The sequence below is a fragment of the Corvus kubaryi genome, unplaced genomic scaffold (genome assembly GCF_017639235.1).
Source record: "Corvus kubaryi isolate FWS band 111438036 unplaced genomic scaffold, C.kubaryi_AGA036_p1.0 130, whole genome shotgun sequence".
Lineage (NCBI taxonomy): Eukaryota > Metazoa > Chordata > Aves > Passeriformes > Corvidae > Corvus > Corvus kubaryi.
The window spans coordinates 2,624,141-2,649,711 of NW_024580665.1; the positions used below are offsets into that span (position 1 = coordinate 2,624,141).

Genomic DNA, 25,571 nt, shown 5'->3' on the forward strand with positions numbered 1-25,571 from the left:
CTTTGAGTTTGAAATAGGCTCTATTTTCTGCCAAATTTCTTAAAGAAAGAATAAACTTTGGAGACATCATGAAAGGTGCCTCAGGGTGTGTCCAGCTGATGTCCTCCATGCTCTGCTTAGGGCTGGCCTGGGTGGACTCTGACAACCAGGGCACCCTCACTGCCTGTTGTAGTTTCTGACAGGAAACCTGGATGGCTGATTATGAGCACTTAAATGCCAAGATCCCTTATTAACTATTTCATTGTAGAATTGTGCTAAAGCAAAATGGACGTAATGCACTTTCTAATGCAGAAAGACATTCTTATGTCCTGACCTATCATCCATTTGAAAAATGCTCTGTGAGAACCACGTTAATAATATATTTCTCTCTTTTTAGAAGCATTTTTAAGTACTCTTGTGGATATTGAGACAGGTGTCAGCTCAGGGAAACTGCTCCTTAAGGAGGTTCTTTGATGGGACTGCATTCACTGCTGGATGGAATAAAAACATTTCCTACGTGTTTCATCCATGGAAAAAGAATAAATCACTTCAACAGCTTATCTAGGATTCAAAGTGCCCAGCATGAGTGTGTTGTTTCCTACAACATCTTCAGGACCTCATTACTCTTTTTAAAGCCTGGCTTCTACCAGCTACATGCTCTTCATACAAGTTTCTCTTGGCAACCTCCTTCCACAATTACAGAGATTGCAGGTACACCTTTTTTATTTATTATTTTTTTTTAAAGACTCTCTCTCTTTCCCCCCTCTTTCTTCTTCCCACCGAAATTTGTTTCTGGGTAATCCCCATCTCTCTCTCTCAGCTTTAATGTGCATCTTTATTTTACTGTACATTGTCCTTCTATCCCTGTTTCCTCTGTCACCTTCTTGCGACACATCACCACAGTTCCTGCTGCGTGAGGCCACTGCATCACGCCAGTGAAGTGTATTTCTGATCTGGAGTAGGCACCTACACACAACTGAGCTGCTTGGGGTTAACCACAGCCACTCTGGGCAGAGTTGAGGCCACTCCTCCACTTCTGTGTCAATGCTTTCAAGCCATATGATACAGAACTGAACAATTCCTGGACTATTTAAAAGCATTCAGAGGACATTGCCACAATTTCTGAAATAACAATTTAGCAACAGGATCTTATTTCTAAAGCTTCTCCATGAAGACAGATGTTTTTTCCTATGCACAAAAACACAGCAGTAGTATCTAAAATTAGTATCCAAGTGAAAAATTTCATACTCCTTAATTAACATAAAGCTAATATAAGGATGTTAATACCCCTGAGCTGAACAGTTTTGCTTCTAATAATTTAGGCTTTTCAATGATTAACTTTTACTAATTTAAAATACTTGAATCTGGTTTATAAACAAAATATATGGTTCTTAGAGAAGATCATCAGATTTTCTCAAGTTCAGTATCTTCTTCCCTCTTAACCTGGAAGCCAGTCTGCCCTCCAAGCCAAAAAGTCAATCATTGTCTCCTGCCAGTGTTAAAAAGCAAGCATTTCCATCCCCAGTGGATCATAACAGATTATGGAACTGCCTCTATGACAGGACTAGAATACTGAGTTTCTTTTACTTTAATGCCATAGGAAAAATCTTCAAGTAGAGGAAGGCTGCAGAAATTCTGCTTCTATTTATGGATTTTTTTCCCCTCTGTTAGTTTTACTGGCACAAACTCCTAAAACTAATAATGGTTGTATAGACAGGCCTGCTGGTAGCCTCATCTGCCCTTCTCTGGCATTATTAATATATCATGTGTGACCTCTAGGAAGGCCTCAAAGTGATCTGAAGACTCCTGAGGAGGGGACCCTCTAGAGGAACAGCATACTGAACACTTCTTGCAATGCATCTCTTATGAAGTATTTCAGCAGCCTGGAAAGCAGAGGAAAAAAGTATAAACTGAAAGGATTGAAGGGCCACCACAAACCTGTTAGCTCAGAGAGCTGTGAAGGATGGAAGGAAAGCACTACATCTGCTAAGTCTGAGCTTCATATTCTAGAGAAACACAAAGATGTCAAGAGCCTACACTTGGGTGTATGTTCAGAAACTACATTCCTCTTGAGGAAAAGTGTCAGGAAAGAGTTTAAGACCACAGAAGGACAAAATGTAGGTGTGAAATAGGAGAATTTTTCTTATCCTGAAGTGTGGCAGAGGAAGTGAGTAGATTTAGGGATGATAGAAGGCCCTAGGTAGAAATACAAAGAGGACGTATTTCCTTTCTCAAAGCATGGAGATGATGAAGAGAAATAACAAACAGGAGGAGAACAAATTCCTCCACAGTCTCGCTTTTCAGAGGAGGAAATGTGGCAATGGGTCTCTTATCCCACTTGGACCACGGCTGTGTGCCAAGGCCCTGTAGAATAGCTGAGGTGAACCCTAGCTAAGCCTTTAGAAGTGCACTAAAATCTGCAGAGGAAAAATCTTGTTCCTTTCAGTATCAGTTTGTAGCTTTTAGTAACCACAAAACACAGAGAATGTGGGATTTTCACTTTCTAAGAGTACAACTCAACCAATAAAACCGAAGATCAAGGATGTTTTCTCCATTTGTCTGGTCACTAAGTGGGAGCACATGCTTAATTTCATAAATAATTCAAAGTAATAGGAAATATTAACTTTAAAGTAATTATTAGCAAAAATAGTGCTTTGTATAGGAAGCACAACCAGCAGCATAAACAAATACTTGTACTCTTGGGAATAATTACATTTATATTCATTAAATGCATATTTTTCAAGGACATCAGTGTAGATAAGCATAGGTTAGGGCACAGAATTTCTTGCAACTTATGCATGATGCTGCATGGAAAAATGTATTTGACTCAATCACAGTTTCAGAAAGGAACTAGGGTGAGACGTGCTGCAACAGAACTACAGATAAATCCAGACATCTTAGCAGTAGAAAGGCTTTTGCATTCTTTGATAGGATACCACTCTCGTTAGTGCTCCTAAATAAAGTTGATTCCACCAGGAAGGGACTTTTTTTTTGTTTCTCCCTCAACTGTTAGGACAGGTTCCCTGGAATACTGCACTTCTCAAACCATCAAATGTGTATCAGAATGAATGACAGCAATCCAAACGAATGATTCATACTCCCTGGTTAGATTATGTGTGTCATCCACACCCATTAATAAAACAGAACTCAGCAAACTCTGGATAATGTTTCATGCAGAAACCAGGTGATACTGGGCAGGATTTGTCTCAACTCTCCAGCAGAGCAGGTGAATTATTTGGTATACAATCACACTGACTTCTTGGTGAATGTGTTTAGGCTACTGGAATATTGCAAGAATGAGACACTTACGTAAAACACTGCAATATGACTGTTCACTGGCTATTTTTTAAACTGAAATTATAGCATGATAATCACTACACAGCTGAAAATCAGGAAACAACCATCACATTACCTGCAAATTAAAAAAGCCTCAGGCCACACATCACATCTTTCACCGAGCTGAGATCTGTATGTGTGCATACATATATTTTTAATGTTGTCAATCAATTATTATGTACTCAGTGCACAAATTACATTAACCAGTGTATGGATTTACAAAGCAAGACTACAACAAGCTCTGAATGTTATGGAGAACAAGGGCAGGGAGCAGATCACTAGCTTAATGTTACAGAACTTCAAAAAGTGAAGTAGTTTTGAAAGCATTATCTTCAGGGGAAAGTTGTAGGAGCTGGTTTATCACTTAACCTATTTGTCTTATCTTCTTAACACATTCCTTACTGCTATATGACATTTGGTTGTTTTTTTCTGAAATTTTAACCATTTGGAACAAACCTCTCATACCAGGTCCCTACCTCAGGGTGTTCAGGGAAGCAGGAGGGTTATTTGGATTCACCTGGACAACCCTGAGGATGATGTTAGGGATGATGAGTTTTACATATGTCAGTGGAGACTGTTCCTCTGAAATGCTCCAGGGCCCTCAGCTGTTCCTGGAACAGGAGATTTGCAAATTGTGGTAGCATTAGCCTTTATGTCAGTCTTGCATCCAAACTGAATGCACACAAGTCCTCAGAGGCCTCTGGGTAACCAGGAAATGCTCACACCACACTGTGGAGAGGCTGAGGAGACTTCAGCCCAGGGCTGTAGTGCTCAGGTCTCTGCTCTCGCTGCTCCCTGTACTCATCCAGAAAGGACAGCACTAGGGAACGAGCCTGCCAGAGGTTTCCTCCTTCTGCACTCCCAAAGCCCTCTGCTTAAAGGCACTTAAGCATGATGGAGAAGACAGACAGCTGATTGAAACTACTGCAGAAGAGAGAAGATATGATGAAACCATCTGGACAGAAACCGGATAAATAGAAACAAGAAGTGAGTGGAATCATTAAAACAGAATAAATGGAAAAGGAGAGAAAGGGGGAACACACAAGAACAATTAGAGCAGAACAGTGAGATCAGATCTCTTGAAGACTGCTGCCATGACCAGAAACTGAATGCAAAGTCCATAAGGAAGAAATTAAGTAAGAGAAAAGCTCTGGGGCAAAGCTCAGACTTGGAAAGAAAGTGCCTGGGACAAGACCAGGGAAAGAATTCAACTTCAAGGAAAGGAGTGGAAAGGAAAAAAAAAAGGAAAAAAAAAAAAAGCTGTCAGTTAACATTTGTGAAACCCAACATCAATACATGGATTTCCTTTCCTTTCCTTTCACTGCTGGTTTCAAAGAGAAGATGACAGCTTCCTACTGCTATCAAACTCTGCCAGCTCAAGTAGAGTAAATGGTAATACTTGAACCTAGATGTTAGAAACTGCTCAAAACCAACTGATGCCAGATGATAATTACACTTCTTATTTTGCTTTTCTTATAAATCTACAGACTTGCAAGTTAAATCAGTGACAGCTATTCTTAGTTATATATTGCACTAATATTTGAAGTTAATATTTGGAGTATTCTAAAAAAAAATCAGGTGTTGAGCAGTTCAAACCAGATGCCCAAGTTTAGCAGGTATTTTTCCCTTAATTTATATGTATGTGAATCCCTACCCATAAAATGGAGGTAAATACCCCCCATTGTTTCCCAGAGAAATACATAAACATATATGAAGTATTTGAATATCACAGTGATGAGCACCACAGAATTGCCAACAGGAATTTAATACTACTGTAAGAACAAGGTTTGAAGAGTGGTAACATATAAGGCTTAAGGTTATACACTGAACAATTAAAATGAACTAAAACATCAAATAGTTTCTCATCGTGGTGGCACAGTGTATTCTGTGAACTCAAAATGACCCGAGGGAGAGGTCACAGGCAGAAAATGCAATTAGTCCCTATAACACGATGTATACACGATGCATACAGACGTTTAATTCTGACACTAGAAATATTTTTGACAGCTAGATGTGATGTTCTTAGACCAATGAAGATCATTGTAAGAGAAGGAGAATAAATACAGAAAAGCAGCATTGTTTCACATGAAAAATTAAACAACACTGAAAATGCACCTGTAGGCACATAGTGATATTCAGAGAGCTGTGAAGATTCAAGTTTAACAGAGATGGCAACACATTGTTAAATTCTTTTTGCTAGAAGCCTTTAATTTCCCAGTGAATGTTTATACTAACTGAAGAATACAGGAACATGAGTTTCCTTTGTTCCAGACCTCTCTCCCTTGGCACATTTCTATTCACAATACAGAAGACCACTATTCCAACTTTCTTGGGAACATGTTTTGTTTAATTTCATGGCATAGTAATATACAAAATATACACACACTCTTATTTCATTCCCTTGCTCACTTCTCTGTGATCTTTGCCTATACGAAGAATAAAGGTAGAGATTTCAGTATTTGCTGTAACAACATGATGAAGCAAATTCTGCTCCCATATAAATGGGTTTATACAGCAGGGCTGAAACCTTCTCATTCATAAAATGTATGGATTAGTCAGCATAGCAATAATTAAATTAGTCATATGTATTTACACATAATGAGTGCCTTTGCCATGAGCTATTATTAGCACTCATAGGTTAACTCATAATGAGATAGCAGAACTAAGTCTGATGATGCCAGCAAAGTGCTTGAATTTTAAAACTTCTAGAGCATAAGATCATGTTCCTATTCTGGCAACTGGCTCAATGAATTTCAAAAAATGCAGCCCTTCCTCAGGTAAAACTCCCAGTTCAAACAAATGTTTTTGCCCAAGGAAACAGTCAGAAGCCAAATAAAATTACTGCTACTTTTTTAAACAAAACAAATTGTGACTGGGTTTTGCCACCAGTGCTGAACTGGACTGAGCTGCTCGGATGCCCTGTAACTGCCAGCTCACAGAACACACTGCTCTTGGAGCTCGCTGCAGTCACATTCACTTGCTGTGCTTTTAAAACAAAACCAGACTGACATATAACTTGAGTTCTGGACCTTGTTAATAAAAATTCTAGGCCAAGGGTCATTGTTTCCTATGCCTTAATGTTGATAGGGCAGTCATGAAGTATAATGCTCCAGTGTGAGATAATAAAATGCCTTCAGTACATTCCTCTGCCTCACTAGATGCAGCAGTCACAAAAGAAGAGTAGCACACAACTGCAACAGATAATGGAAGGGAAGGCAGCCTTTCACACACCCAAATGCGTTTGTAAACGTATTTAAGAACACTGATCTAATGCAGTAATGCTAATATACTGTTTTATATTCAAATTTAAGTCCAATTTCTCTGGTTCTCAATGAACAATGACAGCACCTGATTTACATTTGTTTCAAAGCAATTTAACTTTTTACAATGGTCTCAAAATAGTCACATTCCAGCCCATGGATAAGAAAATCACTGTTAGTTCTATTCTAAAGAAACAGTTGGTAAGGTTTAGACATGCAGAATTCTCCTCACATTAATTTTTAGTTAAGGATTGCCTCAAACCAGGTGCAGAACTTTGCACTCAGTCTTGTCAAATTTCATGAGGCTTGTGCAGACTCACCTCTCCAGCCTATCCAGATCCCTCTGGATGGCATCCCTTCCCTCCATCATCACCCACACCCCACAGCTCAGTGTCACTGCCAAACCTGCTGAGGGTGCCCTTGATCCCGCTTGGGATCACGGGCGGATCCCACTTGTGTCCATGTCACAACAAAGATGTTAAACTGCACTGGTTCCATTTCTGACCTGAGGACTTTCACTCACTCCTCACTGGCCTCCACTTGGGCATTGAGATGTTGACCACAACTCTTTGAGGCCAACCATCCACCCAAGTGGTCCGTCTATCAAATCCATGGCTCTCCAGTGTAGAGACAAGGATGTCATGAGGACAATGTCAAATGCTTTGCACAGTTCCAGGTAGATGATGTGAATTGTTCGTCCCTTATCCACCAACACTCTAACGCTGTCATGAAAGGCCATCAAATTTGTCAGGCATGATTTGCCCTTAGTGAAGTGATGTTGGCTATCACCAATCACCTCCTTATTTTCCATGTGCCTTAGCAGAGTTTCCAGGAGGATTTGCTTCCTGATCTTGCCCAACATCAAAGGAAAACTGACCAGCCTGTAGTTCCACAGGTCTTATTTCAATTTCCATATCATGCATTTGGCAAGACATACAGACATGCTCAACAGATAAACCACATCCCCAGTTCAAAATTTTCCAGAAGTAGTACTCAGCAAAGCCTGCTTCTAACAGAGAAGATGAACTATAATTACAGGTGAAACACACTGCACTGACAGAGACTTTGCAGATCAGCTACTCAAAACGCAAAGTGGATTAATTAGCAGTGTCCACCCTTAATCAAGAGCTCTAGGAACCGAAAAATTAGATCTGTCTGGACCCATCAAAAGACTACAAACTCCAACTGAGGCAGAAAAGCCAACACACTGGAATAGATGAAAAACTTTAAAAGAAACAGACCCTGCTACACCTGGAATCTGAAGTGCAAACTATACAGGAGACAAAGAAGCTGTGATTAACACCTTGTCAGGGGAGGGCAGCAATGCAGTAGGATAAAAAAGGGAAGACTCTCCTTTAATCTTGGCACAGTTTGATTAGATGTAGATTTCTTTAATTTCTTTGCTTAAATCTTTAATAAACATTTGTCTGTTTGGGTTACCATAGATAAATATCTTGACCAATATTGTACCAAAAATTCCCTTTATTTAATGACTAACTGATTATTACACAAGTCCTTCTGTGATGTGTAGGCATTATTATTTTACAAATGGATTCCACCAGCTTACTCCCAGATGTATCATCTTCAGATTCAATAAGCTTTCTGCATAAACAAGAAATTGAATGGCCTTTGTCCTTATTAGCTTATACAAAATTAATTATTTAGTGTTAATTTTTGGGCTTGGGCCAGTTGCCAAATGTTTAGGGCAGCTGTTACATCTATAGACAATACACACGAGTCAGAGATGGAAAGATCTATTGGGTTATTTCCTTTGACTACAAACTAATGAAGAACAGCAATCAATAATCACATGCTAGTCACGTCCTCTGTAGTATATACTCAAATGTGTTGGCTGGTTTTAAACAATTGCAGCCACAAAACCTCTACCACTTCATTTATTGCTTCATACTACTTTAAAACAGGCAAGTTGGAAAAATTTAATAGTCAGTAGAAACATAAGAGGTTTACAGAAGCAAAGAGTCAATGCACCCATCCAGTCTGATCACCTTCACAGTCAGAAGTAGTTTCAACCAGCGACCTTCACATTAACCCTCATAGCACAAGGGCTCCCAATACTAAGGACTTACAGTCCCTTGGCAAGTTATTCCCATGTTGAATGACTACACTGTTTAGGAACTGTCTCTGATTTCATATTTAAATTCCTCAGACTGCCAGTTACAGCTCCTGAACCAGCACTGCCAGGTCTGTGCCTGCCAGCACTGTGCTCCTGGTGATGACAGCATCGCCCCGGATGGTAGAGACCTACAGAGCTCCTCCCTCCCTGCACCCCATACTTGTTCCAGTTATCTGAGTAACAACTTCGACTTTCTCTACAGATTCAGGCCTTTTAAAAACACCTTTCCTTGAATAACAAGTCCCAAAGACACAACTGTATTTTGCACTACTCAGATTCTTTGATTTTATACATCCCCAGTGTTGAAATGCTCAGAAGTGACTCATCAGAGAAGTCTTAGTGACAGCTGCTATATTTCATAGTTCCTTGACAGGACACACGTACACATGCAGCCCAAAGTAGCATCTGACTTGTTGCCTCCATTTATCTAATTTACTGGCCCTTAAGGTCCCTTTCAGCATTACTGCTTTCCAAAGTAGCTCCTATTAATTATTTTATATTTGGTTACTATCTCCCCCACTGAATTTCATTCAATTTGCTGTGTATCCACCTGGATCTTTGAAATGTTCAGTATCGACTTGTATGTCAGGGATGATGTTTTAATGTCTGCAGTTTAAATATCAGATAAGAATCACATTTTTGACATCTTTCATGACAATTTCTCATAAAGATTTTTATGTCCCTAATACTGTGTCATGCTACCATCCCCACATTTCAGACATTAAAAGCCCAACCAGCTAAATTTTAATACTGTAATAAACACCTACATTTTTTATAATTTAAAAATTGAAAATACTACATTTAAGTATATTTGGTAATTAATGTTTCAAAACATAGGCAACAGCAATAAAGGCAGCAAGTACCCCTTTTAATGGTCTGTTCCACTTCTCTGTTTCAACTGCTACTACTTCTATGCTACAAAATGCTATGTGGGAAACAAAGGTTCCAATAAATTAAAAATATAAAAAACAATTATCCTTGACACAATAAAAGCTTTCTTCTGCAAAAACTAAACAGTTGTGCAAAGTCTGACCTAATACCACCTGAAAAACAGATAAGAATAATAAAGAAGTTTCTTCCCAGTTAATAACAAAATTCTTTATTGAAGAGGTTTATGCATATTACATGAGGCTTAGAATGAACCTGTGGAAGATAAGAGATAAAATAATCAATATATAAAAAAATATATCTATATAATTTGGGCTCTTCAGAGGACTGGCTCATCTTTTAACTGTATCTGTATAATGTGAAGTAACATTAGTCTTGTTTTTGATGAGAACCTGTTAGCTTTCTTCAAATGCAAATATTAGAAATCACTGCCTGCAAGTATTGTTTGGGAGATCAGAAAACTGCCAACTGATAAGGTTAACACAGTTAACTCTTTGCTTATGTCCTGTCTCTATGACAGTGTGTTATTCTTATTAGGCTTATTTTTTGCATCTTTCCTACTATTTCATTAACTGATAAAACCTCATTGCATATACTGAACATAGGTAAGCATTCCTAATAATACTAGACAACCTGCAAAGAAGAGGCAACCTGGTGTAATGAACACACAGTATTTCCAAATGCTTTAAACTCCAGCCAGCAGAATGGGAGTAACTATGGCTTTCTCTATATTTTCACTAAAGTTTGTCATGTTTCAGCCTCTGAAATAACACCTCAATGAAAACAGGTTTTCTACTTCTTGGATATTTTCTTTTAGGATGACCATAAATTTCAGTCCCAGTTACCAGTTTATCACAGAACTGAGGTGACCCAGAAGCATGACAGAAGCATGTCTCTAACTAATCCCCTGGGTGCCCTCATGTTAGCAGAACAAGCTACATTCAAGAGAAAAGTCAAGAAACTAATTTGAAGATGACAAGTTAAGAAATGCCACTGAATTTGGTAGGTATTTAAAATCAACCAGGTTAGATGAGTGGAAGGTTATTTCCTGTTCTGCTAGTCTAAAGGGAATAAAATAGCCAATAAGAAAAAACCCCAAACCAACATTAAAATATTTGTCATCTGTTTTCATATCACTACTTCTAAAACACATGTAGAGAAATATATTTTTAGAAGTAATTAAATCAGCCAAACAGTGAGCTTGTAGGAAAGACCTACTTATAGTAGAGAATTGTCCCTGTTTGTCTTCTTCCTGTTCTGGTGACCCATCGGAAGCATCCAAAGAAGGGCCCATATTTCAAATTACCAGCACAAGCTACTGGGCAGAAGCCAGTTGAAGAACTCCTCCAAGTACAATTATCATTCATATTAAAAGGAGGAAACGCTTGACTGCCCAGTCAGCTGCTTTTTGGGATGTTTGCTTTTCTTGTATTTGCACATCGACCGACACATGAAACCAAGAGAAGGAAGTCTCTAATCTGAGGAATTTTGCAACACTTTTCAAATTAACTGAATTTTTGATGTATTAGTTGTACAGTCCAATCCAAAAACCAACAACAAATTTACAGAGATAAACAAATTCCACACTTTTTACCTGCTTACCTTTTTAATTCATGTAGCGATGGATTTCAGCACAACCACTCACACTTATGAGGCATAAAGATATTGCCAGGCCTCAAACTGTTTAAACTGCTACAAGAAGCAGCTGTATCGAGACGGAGCAGGTGTGCATCTGCCACCTACCAGAATAAGCAATGCAGCCTCCTCCAAACTTGCATCCTAGAACAGGTTGACACGCATTTTAAAAGATCTTTCTCCACATCTCAGGAGTATTAGAAAGTCCTCTAGTTCTCTAGGAATAATTGCTTCGCAAAATTATACATGTATTTTAAAATTCATTTGACACCTCAGGTTTCCACTTCTTCACTTGACTAAGCTTGGGTTTTCAGCTTTATCAGTACACTGATACTAAGGATTCAAGCTTCAGAATATTACCAGTCACAGACTTTACTAGCACCATCACCAAAGTATGTTGGTGTCCTCAAAGGACATAAGAAGTCTTTAAGACAGGCAAGCAACCAGAGAACATTACAGCAGGAAGGAGGGAAAGCAGCAGGATGGAAAGCTTCTGCCATGTATTTTTTGGCTACTATGTTGTACACCTGAGCTAGACAACTACACTCTGAAGAGTACTCAATTGCTGTTTTCATTTCTCTTCCGTGGGCATATAAAACTTCAAATTCCATCATTACATACTGAAAGGGCAGCAACAAGAGGGACAGTGGAGCAGGAGACTGTGGGTGGGTTTTCTGTGATACAGAAAACTTCTGTCAAAGATTATCATCCAAACATGATCTGAGCTGGCAAAGCCAACGGTCAAACATCTCCACTTTGTGGACTGCCCTTCTTGCTTCCCAGGTGGCTGAGGATCTGTTTCCACATTCTTACTCCTAATGCAAATTTCCCCAGCAGGAACCTACCACCGGAGCCCTGCCAGCTGTCCAGAGCCCGGATCCACCCACATGAGTCCACAGACAGAAACTATTTTTTTTTTCATGACTGCACAAATATGAAGCTTTGGAAGAAAATAATCTGAAACCACTTGAAAATGGCAACTCAGTGTCATTTCTCTTACCAGAGGCTTCTTGCCGTAAGAGAGGCCCTTATTCAGCATCTCAAGAGCTCTTACTGAGCCCAAAAGAGAAACTCAACTGAAACTGCAGGATTTGACACAGCTTTCTGCAAAACCTGAAGGGATGTGTGTTGTTTTTTTTTTTTCTTTTTCCCAAACAGAACGTAGATAATTCAATCTAAACTGCTGTAGAAACAATGAATGAACAAATAATTCTATACAGATTCATGCAAAAACTCAGCTGATTTAGACTCTACTTTCTATGGCTCTTTATTTAACATTAATAAGCACTGAGTTGCAAAGCAATTGCAAATAAATGTGTTTATTTTATTGCATGTACAGCTCTAGTATTGTTTTTGCCATTATTAGCCACCAAGCAATGTATAAGACAGCTAGAAGAAAGCTCAAAAAATTCCACTAGAGCTGGCTGGTGAAGTAAAGAAAATGCTTTCTATTTGATTTTGTATTAAAAAAACTGGGTATCACAAGCCTAAAACGGTGATGCCAGAAAGATATTTTGAGAGAAATTGCAGAAGACTGCCTTTAGAGAAAAGATGTCAACAAAAATGAGTGACTGAAATAATGTGGAGTACTTCAGACATGGACAAGAGGTACTAGGGATCAGAAATGAATTATTACGCCCTAAAATGATCCAATAAAAATCGAACTGTAGTGCAGTAATCAGAAAATGTATTGGAAAAGAGATAGGTTATAAAAAGAAAAAGGAGCTTTCAAGTACTGTAGGCTATTAGCTACTACTGAGAAATCTGGATTCAGGAGATTGTATCTCTAAAAAAATATGCACACAACCAAACATAGCTGAATTTGCTGTTCAATAGGTAGTGAACTATAAAAATTAAAAAGATAGATTGGAGACAGAATTACAGGCTAAAATAAAAATAATCAATGCAACCATTAATAGGAATGTTGAAATGAACACTGTACTGGCTGAACACACAACCACACAGGCTTCAGGAAGAATGACTCAATTATGTTTTTCCCCACAGGCAAAGACATAAAAGATAGTTGTAGACACATTGAGCACATCACAGAAAAGCATTTGGGCAGTGCCCCTTGTTACAGAGGAAGAACTGCAGTTCTAAACAGTGAATAATTACAGATGCTCTGGAAGAAATACAGTTGGGCTCTGGTGCCTTTGGCAGAGCAGCCCTGGCCCCTGCAGCCACTGTGCCCACCTTCACAAATGCTCACCAGCACATGCTGCCCACAAACCCACACAAAATGGGAGGGAAGGCCTTCCTTTATCACAGCAATAGAGAAGCACTGAAACAACTGAGCTGGGAGAGACAAGGGCTGAGGATTTTTGAAAAAGGCACAAAATGTGAAGTCTCACTTCTAGTCACATACGCTTCCTTATAAATATATATCACTATCATCTTCCTTATAAAAGGAAACTACGTAATATTCTGGGAAACTTTTTGGCCTCAACAAAAATTTACAAGTACATAAAAATAAATTTGGAGTTTTTCCCTTCACCAGGAGCTTTATTGCTTTACAGCAAAAGTTCCATTCCTATCTGTGATCAGCAGCACAACCTAAACCTTTCCACAGTAATCAAAAGCTGCAAGCATCCACAAGTTGTTTTGTCATAAAGAAAATAACTGAGAAATCTCTAGTGCTGAGCTGTAAATCCTGCATCACTCATCAGGTCCCACTGACAGTACACAGCTTGCAAGCAGCTCTCTTACTCAACAATTCAAGCTGATTCAAGTAAGAGTCAATTCAACCAAATTACGTCAGATACTTTCTGATTGTGCAACTGGAGGTATGTTTATACCAAATTATTCAGAAAAACATAAATTCCAAGCAGGCATTATGGCCCTGCCACTTCTGCCACAGTAAAAATACTCGCTCTAAAAGAATTTAGCATGACTGGGCAATAACAAAGTTTGCTGTCTCAAAAGCACTGTCTGGGGAAAAATTAATCAAATAGGATGTTCTCAAACCCAAAGTGCCACTTGACATTGACGTTGAACAAAGCAATGAGAAGGGCAGACAAGTCTGAACAACACTTACCGTGACTTTGGTATGTAAAAAAGGTAGGTAATGGTTCATAATATACATTTACTCAAAAAAAACTGTAGGCAGAGAGGCAAAAAGTTTAAAAGCTACATTGAAAGATGTGAGTAAAACCGTTTCAATTAAACGGGAAGGAGAAGTGCTATGAACCATAATTAATACAGTACACAGTCTAGAAATACCCTTTTGTCCCTTTGTTACCTCCTTTTGAGATCTTTTAACAAAGTTTCCAGCAATAGAGCTGAACAACCCTAACCTGATGTCCTAAGCCATCCTCACCTGCAGGTATTTCCTCCCACATAGATATCTTTTAGTATATGTGGTTTTATGGAATCAAAGACCATCCCCAGCTCCCTTTCTGGATCACCCAAGGCAAAGGAACATGGTTACTTTACAACACGTGGTTTGTGATGCCCCAAGGGCTGCTCCTCTGTGCTGCCAGAACAGCTCCTGCCCAGCAGCTCATGATCAGAAGCTGACATGTGCTGCTCAGCTGAAAGTCAGTCCTGGGAACATGGTATAAAATCTACATTGGAGATCATCTGGGGCAGAAATTTAAGACAAACAAAAAAACACTGGCAATATAATTAGTCATCAGAATATGTGAATCTGATTACAATATTACTCAAAAACATCTGTTAGGGAAACGAAGCAGCCTGCAGGAACTATTCAGTGCTCCTGGACCCATATTCTAGAAGAGCTAATTATACACATTTCCTCTCATGCTCATGTTACAAAGTATAAAGTGAGGGTATAGAGCTAGATATGATTAAATAAATGAAATTAATATAGAAAATGCTGAATTTCATTTTGTAAGCCCTGTATATAAAAGCAAGTTGAAACAAGGAGCATTCAAATCTGCTTTATTCTGAAAAAATGAACTCCAATTTCATATACAACTTCTCAGTCTTAACCTATTTTCTATGGCAGAAATTAGAAATAGGCTAATACATTTAGTTTAGCTTTCACTTTTAGAAGACTATAAAGACTGCAGCCATGGGAAGCAGTCACTATGTTTCTTCTAGATGAAAACTACTTGCTACTATTAATACTCCCCTTTTGTAAGGTGAAGATATGCTAATATTCGTAACCCTGAATAATACAGATTTATGCTGATCTTCATATTCCTCCCAAGCCCAGGAGGAAATGAAATACTAACAAATTTGAAAATGTAAGATAATACTTCTGCATGTAATTTAACACACAATTAATTAAATAGGTAAAAATTTAAAAAGGTTGGAAAGGAAGAATGAACAACCTTTCTCATCCACAGAACAACAATAAATTCTTAGATCTCACATCATCAAGAAGAAATAGTATTTAGATTAAACCTCGCTAGACCCTAAAATGGTAATTTGTCAGTATTTGTCACTTCTGTATCCATCCTGTACTCATTTGCTAGATCCCTTCTTTTTATTTCACTTATGGTATTACGGTTTGGGCCAGTCCGGAGGAGGCCACGAAGATGCTCAGAGAGCTGGAGCTAAGGAGACAGGCTTGGGCTGGAGAATAGAAGGCTCCAGGGAGACCTCAGAGCACCTCCCAGTACCTAAAAGGGCTACAAGACAGATGGAGAGGGACTTTTGACAAGGGCATGGAGTGATACAACAAGGGGGAACAGCTTTAAATTGACAGAGGGTGGGTTTAGTGGAGATTTGGGAAGAATTATTTCCCTGTGAGGGTGGAGAAGCCCTGACACAGGTTGCCCAGAGAAACTGTGGCTGCCTCATCCCTGGAAGTGCCCAAGGCCAGGCTGGATGGGGCTTGGAGCAATCTGGGATAGTGGAAAGTGTCCCTGCCCACGGCAGGGGGTGGAACAAGATGATCTTCAAGGTCGCCTCCAACCCAAACCATTCTGTGATGTGGCAGCTGTAAAGCATTTTGCTATGGGGATGAAAAAAGCTCCAGTTCTCTTTGTATTTAAAACCATACTGGCTGACAGTGTAAGGAACCAAATGAGAGTTAACTTGATCTCATTTACCTAGCAGCCTTAACTATAATTTTCCATGATCAGAGCTCACAAGTTTTCCCTTAGCCTTATTTTGCACTAATGATATTCAACTTTCAGCTTTAAGCAGAACATCCAAAACTTTGATGAAAAACAGGTTCCAACTGGTAAAAACATCTACATTTTAAGACATATAAGGAAAATTGATTGTATTTCAAAATAGTCCCAAAGGATGTACATATAAAATATGACTACGAGGTTGTTTCTTTAAATCAGACTGCTGATCTTCTAAAACATTTTAAATTTTAAGCAGAAGAGATGAGAAATAAAGAATGCTGTAAACTTAATAAAAAAAACATAAATAAAGCAGCAGGATAGATATGCTGACTGTTAAGAATGGAACTGTTCCCAGCAACACACTTGTCCAGAGATGTCCTCCTGTAGAACTCACAGTAAGTGCTTAACAAGAGAAAAAGTATTTTGTTCAATGTTTTCCTGGTCTCATAAAGATTGTGAAATGAGAAGTCAGATAATCCTCACCCTTCTGCACTGCAGCACCCTGACAAGAAAGCAGACACTTACCTGTCTATCCCATCTCAGTTTTCCCCCCTGTGGCAGCCTAGATAAACTGAGGTCCCAAGAACTGCAGAATCACTGCAACATATTTTTGCACTGTAAAATATTTCTGGAGATAATTTTCCTTTACGTTCATATGCAGAATACTGAGAAAATAAAAAAGGATTTAAATGAAAGAAGGAGTGATAATTTATACTGCTGCTGGCTCCTTAAGCCACATCCACTATACTTGCTGTATTACACAGGGGAGGAAACCAAGAGATTTTTTTCTGAGCTCTAATGCCAATTTACTGATTTCTGGAATAAAAATTAGACCTGACTCAAGCTTTCCTCCCTCTCCACCCCCCCGCCCCCACGAAAGGAAACAAAACTGCAGGGATAAAAATATTACACAACCTTGTGCAAATGCACTGATAGTTTTTACTATGCTGCGGGCAAAGGTAATTTAGGTTCTGGAATATATAATGTATTTCTGTTACATTCTAAACACTGTTTCATAATCTTTAATGTAGGACACTAAATATTGATATTTGTCTTTAAATTAGTGTTCATTGTGCCTAAAAGAGAACCACAAAAAAGGGAATGTTTAACGCTGTGTACTGATTTTAATACAGCACATGAGAATTGTAAATATTAAAATAGCAGACATGCAGATGCAATGCCCTTGTTAGTCAAAAAAAGTAATAAAGATGGTAATTTTAAAAGGCAGAATTTCCCCCACAATACTGACAAAAAAGTCATTAGCTGAATTTCCATACACAAACAATTTCATAAGTGGCTTAAATACTGGGGGCACAAGCTCAAGACTTGTATGATATTACAGCTGAGGTGATGCTACAGTGCTTAGAGAAGCATCTCACACTTATCCAAAGCAATTCAGGTAACTTACATGCTGCCTTTGAGACAGTAACATTTCCAAAGGAACCACTCTAAGGTCAACAAAAGCATCTTACACTCTTAACAACTCCAGCAGAGCAGTTACCATGTCAGTGAATATGCCAATGCTCCCCAAAAGGCATTGCTATGTTACTGCAGGGATTCACACACTTCCTTTCACATTGAGGAGCCTTCTTTGAAACAACAGCAGAAGTAACCAACATAAATACCATCTAAATACTAAAAGATCAAAAACCCTCCATAACAGAAGAAAAAAGAGGTCTTTTATAAAGGGAAGATAAGTGGCCCTTTTCTGTCAAATATCTGAAAGTATCATAAATCAAATATCTGACAAGCTACAGTAAACTACAGAAGTTGAAGGAATTTCACCATGGGGGCTTTTGCATTTTATTGATGAGGTTGCCTTAGTCTGTTAGGTGCCTTAAATGATCTGATAGGCAGGAGTGTACAAACAGAATGCAATCCATGCCACAACAAAAAGGCAAAATAAGGCATACAAGGAGCAAAGAGAAAAATATTAAATGACACAGGGGGAATGGGATTAAGACCAATATTTACCTTTATATTTTCAAGGCTACTTACACATATTTGACCTAATGGGTCTACTTGCAAATAAGTAATTCAATTTCTTAATTGCACCACTGTAAATAGAGAGTGACAGGACAGGAGCTAATGGATATACTTCAGCCATCATTATTACAAACACAATCCTGCATAGAGAGGCAGTCACATGCTCACTTCTCAGAGCATGTATTGTTATTGTAATGTAGCTGTTGGTAATAATTTCCTGGAGAAATGAGTAAGCCAGAGATCAGCTTACTGCCTGACTTGTTTACAAAATAACACTAAATAACAGCAACATTAATCACAATGCTCTCACTTCCTTACATTAAACACAAGACTTTTATGAAGAGCCAAATTCAAGTCTAATTTAAACAGGTGTGAATTCACAGTAGGTCTACTGACACACACCATAAATTAAATCAGAGCCTTGTCCTTAGTAAATCCTCTCCATGTCTGCATAACTACAGCATTCATGAAGTTGTGCTTCTCATACAGCATCAGCCATTCCAGTATTTCTTTTACTATTTTTATCCCTTTAACAGATACTGTTAAGATACTGAATCTGCAGTGCAAAGAACGAAGGTGACTTGTCCAAAACTCACCCATCTGCCCAGCAAGCAAAATGAAAAGCCCCAGAGATTTAGGGATAGTCAAAAGCTCTGTTAAATGGATCACTGCTCCCAGGCTATAAACCAAATACTTAGATGAATTACACAAGAATAATCTTACATGTTTCTAGCTCATTAAACTCAGATTTGATCTGTAACCTACTAATTTCTCTACTACATCTACTTATTAATATATGGCTAATATTATTACCCCGTCTTTGCAGTCTGCTGTTTAAATGTTTATTATTAAAAGTATTGTTTCAAACAGAAACTGATCCCATACACTGATAAGAAAGAATTTTCCCAACAATTTATGTAGGCAAAAAGGAAAAATTACATTTTTCCATGGTGGGTTTTTTTCCCCCCTCTTGCTTTGTTTTTAAAAACAAGTATGTTATTTAAAAACATTGCCTGACCAGATCTCAAGCACTATAATGCTACATTGCATGACCAGTGCTATTTCAGCCTGTACTAACACCCTAATTTCTTGCCTACAAATCTCAAAGAAGTCACTGTGAACTACAGCTAATACCCAGTTGTCATAAAATAATTCAGCCAAAGAAATTGAGCAGGAATCTGGCTCCAAGACGAGTGTGTATTTCACTCCTCCAGCACTGGGAATCCTGTACTCTCCTACTGGTTGTCAATATGGTGTAGAGAAAGAGTAACTAATTGCATAAAAACATCTTAGTAGATGTCAGGAATGAGCCAAACAAGTCAGACCTAAAAGCTTGTCAAAGCATTCTGACAAAATAAAAAAGGTTAAAAATTGTGTTATTGTAGGAATGGCTGAAGTTCCACACTAGCTCTCAGATGAGATGTAGCAGCTAAAAGAGTTGATGGCTGTGCAGATGTGTCAAATATGGCTCAAAAATGGATTATGGCACAGCATAAATGCACTTGAGGTCAAATTCATCATGTCACAGCCACACTGACATCCTGTAAAGGAATACAAAAGAACTGAATGAACAACAATGAGGGAGGTTATATGGACACAAAATGGACTGTGGGCTGCTTTTTAGTACACTACTTAGTGTGGGAGGCAGATCCATGTCAAGCCATATAATTTTAGGGATAGATCTGGAGATCACCCTTTCTGTAGATGAGGTTTGTATCCTCTTCTGGACCACATACTCCAGAAAAATAAAAAAATAAAAAAATAAATTTGCCAGCTCAGTAATCTGGCAGACAAAAGCATCGAACTTGATGTTCTGACATGCTGCATCGACAGATACCATTGTACCAGTGTACTGACGCTAAGTGCAGTCTTCTTCAATGGCATAAAGGAACTATTTTTGATACAGTTATTCTGTGGTGTTGCTGTCTGAAATTTACATTCACATACTGCAGAGTAACGCTGTTTGTGTTTAAATGGAGCTATTTATACTATAGCAGAGATAAGCAATGATCCCCAAGAAACTGGTCATTCATTTCGTGCAGTTAATATATATTTTGCTTAGCCTCAGGCAAAGCTGAAGGCAGTCTGTGCACTAATAGGCTATTATTAGTTGCCATTAATGTTGACAACACTAAATGGGAACGCTGGTGTTTCATACAATCTGTTCAATGCTGCCAAAACAACCAGAGTGTGTTTAAACAGTGATTATGACAGACTTGGTGTGTCTATGAAGGAAAACAATCCTCAAATAAATTCTCAAATTGGGCTACCCAGAATAAACAGAGAAGAATATATCCTGTGCCAGGGAACTTCATTCTAGAGCTCAGAATGAATAGGAGAATGTCAAGAATAGCTAGAAAGAGGAAAATTTTAAGAAGTATATTAGCTTCAGATCAACACAAAGCAAAAAACTGCCTTGAAAGCACATCTACTGAGTCCACACACTTAATTGTCCCAATGTTACCACAAAAAGAGCTGTTCTGCATTTGTAGCAAAAATTGTGCTCATAGAGGAAGGAAAAAAATAAACCCAAACCCAAAACCCTACTGACCTTCAAAATATGAACAATAACAATGTTTTCTCAAACCATGCAACAACTGTACCTTTCTCATTAATTTTACTCCAGTTACAGATAGCTGCATTCACATACAATTTGGTCAACCCCTTGAAATCCAGAATTGCTAAATATTTTTACAGCAATTAGAAAGTATCATGGAAACTAATATTTCACATACTTCCAGCAACAGATCTTATGCACTCTTCCAGTTTCACACCAGAGAAGTTACTGGCTGGCACAAAAAAAAATACATTTCCATGGCAGGAATTGACAAGGATAAATGCAACACTTGTGGCTCTCTGATAAAGCCCCAGGCACACAGGACTGCAAAGAAACAGGAAGATGTGCCATCTGTGACATAATTTAAATAGAGATTTATGGACTCCTGTATTCAAAGAGTGCTTTGTTGCTGAGTGCCAACCCAGGTGAAAAATACACTGCTCTCTGGATCAGGAATCTCGGCTATGAACTTACCTGTAAAATAATAGATAATATAAATGAATGTAGCTTGAACCATGGTGTTCAAATTTATTCAACATTAAATTTCATGACTGTAATTATTATAATGACACAACACCACAGGAAGCACTGATACCTGTTTATATGGCCCTGCCTGGAGACATCTAAAGAGTTCAAGTGAACTCGTGCTCTCAGTTTCTCTCTCTTCCAGCTTGCTCTTGTCCTTGTTTTCTTCTTCCAACAATTTAGTTAAAATTGGTACTCAAGCACTTCAAACATGAATCCCTGATTAAAAAACGGTTACAAGGCTTACAAGGAACGAAATATTAAAGCCACATGCAAAAAGACTACTCTGTCTACACCAGTTTAGTTAAAATCATTCTCAGAGACAAACCTTTAGAAGAAACTACTCCATTTTTTGGTGGTGAAGCACAATGATTGTGTGTCCCTATCTTAATGACTTAACCCATGGTTCTTGCTACATCCATGCAAGATGATGAAGGTGCACTTCTTACAGTAATTTTCATCTACAGAAGATTTCCTATTTAGTACATGTACAACTAGCAAAATATCATCAACACCCAGCTGTACCACTGCACTCCAGACTGAAATACAGAACTCAGTTATATGCTTAATCAGCTTTCAATACATCTGCTTCCCAGCACCTTACAACAGAAATGTGTATTTTTTAGTCTGAATGGAACAAGAATGCACATTCCTTTCCATGTAGCATTCCCTTTAAACCTCTTCCACAGTTTAAGGGCCAACCAATGCCAGGCAGACCAGATTCAATTCCTTCAGCCACCATCTAAAACCCAATGTCTTAGGAAAACACACCAACATACACCCTCCCTCAAGCCCAAACACCTTATGCAGCAAACACTTTACAGAGGATGGATCCCACAGAAACAGGAAGCTGAAAGACAGGAATTGCATGGTGGAAATGAGGTGGCATCTAAAAATTAACTGATTCCAGCAACACAATAAAACGTGATAGCACAGAATGCTTAATCCTCAAAGCAGTATTTAATTAGAAACAAGCCATGCACTAAAATCTCTTTTTTAACCTCAAGCAGATAATGTAATGTTTTTGAGCCTACATTGGACATTATCACTGGTACTGGCAGACAGCCAGGTGAAATTATGTAATTACAAGCTTCATATTTGACAAATTCAAACATGTAAGTATAGCAATGTCATTTATAACTGAAATCTCTTTCACCTTATGACTACAGAGGCACTAAAATGTGTTGCTGTCAACACCAAAGTGTCAATATTTAATAACATCTAGACCCGCCATAACATGCAGCTATTAAACACAGAAATTAAAATATCAGCTAAGCTTGTTGATCTTAAGCATGATAAATTTGTTTACTTACTATACTCTGTAAGGAAATAGAGTAGATTTTAATCAATTTTAATGCAGAGATAAAAAAATACTAATTCCCCACGTTACTTAATTAAATGCACATTTTTCCCTTCTGTGACACACTAAATTGTAAGAAAAGCAAATGAGTAAAAAAATTCTGAATGAGAAAGAATATTTAAAAAACACACACACACACAACAACCAAACCCATGCGACCCACAAGCTCACTCTCCATATGCAGGGAAATACAGAACTGAGATAGGACAAAGACCAGTTCAGTCTGTCCTACTGATAAAAACAGGTCTTCAGGTATAGCATAAGATTAGAGGTAAACAGACCATTTAGGACTCCAGGTTGTCTTTCTCAAGTCACCTGGCTGAAGAGCCTTAAAGCTACACCCAGAAGCCACAGGAACAACTGCATGCAAAACGTGATATAAATGGACATTTATAGATTTATTTTAGAACCTAATTCATAGGCCAGCAAATACAAATGACAAATGTCCAATGACATAAAAATGAAGAATGTGGAAAAGTTATTAGTCTCTAGAGAAATGATGTTTTAACAAAATCAGTGTTTCTTTTTTTTGTCTTATTTTCTGTCTAAACTATAAATACAATACACACAGCAAACAATCCTTTCAGCTTACCTACAGTACAGAGATCTAGGAAGGAAGGGGGGAAAAAAAGAAAGAAAACAAAAGAGAAAAAAAAAGGAAAAAGGAAAATAAGTAGAAAAAGAAAGTTTTGAATAAATTACTACTACTATTGAGTATATTAGATGCATTTCTTTATTACCATTCTCCCCATCAGACTTCCTTTCATGGTCAGTGTCAGTGAGGGACAATGCTGAGTTTGCCCGACTTGACAAACAGGAGCTGTGTTCTGATTTGATCCCCCTCATCCACATCCTCAGGGCGTGGTCCGGGGATGCACCACCTTCTGTTTCGGTGTCCACATCCGAGCCCACCTCCAGCGGGTAACTGTGCTCAGCTACACCATGTAAATCAGTTTGATAGCCAGAGCACAGGATATGGGGAGTCTCACAGAATTCCATGTCTGCAAAAAACAAAAGTTCAGAAAAAAATGTAGCAGTGAAAAGCAATATAACTTGGATCTTCTTTTGGAGAATCTGTTTTGAGAATTAACACTGTTCATACTATTGGAAGACTTTTTTTGGTCAGTGACTCACTCTGCTGTCTGATCTACTCTAAGTGTAATACAACTAGAAGAATATATAGTAAAATATATAGTGCTGCACTGTAATTGTGCCTTTGTCTGATAGAAATATGTATTATAGCTCAAACGTGTACACACCCACACACTGACAGTTGCACATCAATTTACAACTGAAGTGAGCATCTGCAAACACAGATACTTTCTCACGTTTTGCCAGGAAAGCAACAGCTCTAAATTAATATCAGTATGTTTTTATCATAGGGAAAGTGTAGCAAATTTGCCAATAGGGAACTTACAAAATAACAGTTAAAATACTTGGTTTATCACAGAAGACAAAGAAAGGGTACTTACCATTGGCTCGCTCTTTGAGAGTGCTGTCCTTGCATATTCACACCAGTGGGTTTGGGTTCTCCAGTGCTGGTGGCCTACAGGAACTTCCTAGAAGAGCAGTGACTACTAGGACTGTACAAGGGCCATCTCATGACACCAAGCCATCTGAGATTTGAGAGTTGTACAGTGCTACAAGTTATTCTTACTAAACACTGCAGCTGTCGGGCAGTAGAAATCCGAGGACAAACAGAAGGTGGACAGGACCCATAATGTGAATATGCAGAGGAAACAATCTCGAAGAACTACAGGTAAGTAACACACATCAGCAAACTGCAACTTCCCTTTGAGGTAGCCTCTGCATATTCTCACTTGTGAGAATCCAATTACAAATGCAACTCACTATGGGGACTATGACAGGGAGTTCTAATTAAATAAGGATTACAGAACTGCACTCCCTAATTGAACATCAGACCTGGGATGCCATCTTGAGAGACTAGATACAATATCATATATGTATACAGTATTCTTTCAATTTCTAGAAAAGAAACATTAGAGACAAGAGTCATTTATTGAGACTAAGGACAAATACTCTTTTCCACTGTCATCCTAACTAAAGCTTTAATTTGCCAAACTAGTCCACTTACCAGCTAGTGAGAGGAATGATTCTGATTTTAAGCACTCTCTCTGAAATAACAAAAAGCCCTACTATTTTCTTGAAGGTATCAACCAAAACCTACAAACCAAATGCTAAGATACAATTTCCTCAGGTGGTTCAATCTGTAAGTCATCTATCTCTATAGATTTTTCTTTTGCCATCCAAAAATTCCTGAAGGTCTTGGCTTTGAGCTCAGGGAATGGCAACCTCATTTGTGGAGGGCAAGGGAAGAAGGTGGGCAGCAAACACAAAAGCATGGCCATGGCCTCAATTTCCTATACAGGAGTCATGGAAGGTCACCCTGTCTGACTGGTGTGGTCGCTGCATTGGGTGGCCCATCCCAGCAGCACCAGCCATCACTGCTCCTGCTCCTTTTGGAGCAGCAGGACAGATGCCAGGATGATCCCAAGTGCTCCATCACCACTCTGATCTTTTTGTCTTGTACAAAGGAGGAGGAGGTGGTCTCAGCCCTACCCTTGAGAAGCTGAGATGTGCCACCTTTATGAGCCCTGTCCTCCAAGTCTCTCAGATGCACTGAGGCTGACTCTGAGGTTTGATGGAGATGGCTAAGAGAAAACAGCCAAAATATTTGGAAGCAGCTGTGTAGGGAGTATTTGGCATTTGAACTTTGTCTACCTTACAACAGGTGTGATTTCAAGAAACATCATCTCATCCTTCTTCCCCTTTAAAAGAAATTTTTGCTTATTTTTACCGTCTGAGGAACTTTGCCATAATTAAAAATCTTCTCATAACTTCAAGAATC

The 25,571-nt window shown here is 38.5% G+C and overlaps 1 protein-coding gene across 7 annotated transcripts in view; it reads right to left on the reverse strand.

Annotated features, from left to right (window-relative positions):
* The window catches only part of TENM1 (teneurin transmembrane protein 1), an 829,870-nt gene that overhangs the window by 189,256 nt on the left and 615,043 nt on the right, over positions 1-25,571 (reverse strand). For 6 of the 7 annotated variants that reach the window (XM_042028501.1, XM_042028513.1, XM_042028533.1 and 3 more), the window contains one exon: positions 23,443-23,703. The exons of the other annotated variant lie outside the window; for it this stretch is intronic. In XM_042028501.1, the coding sequence (XP_041884435.1) occupies positions 23,443-23,703 (261 nt within the window). The remainder of the gene's footprint in view (positions 1-23,442; positions 23,704-25,571) is intronic. 7 annotated transcript variants of the gene reach the window in all.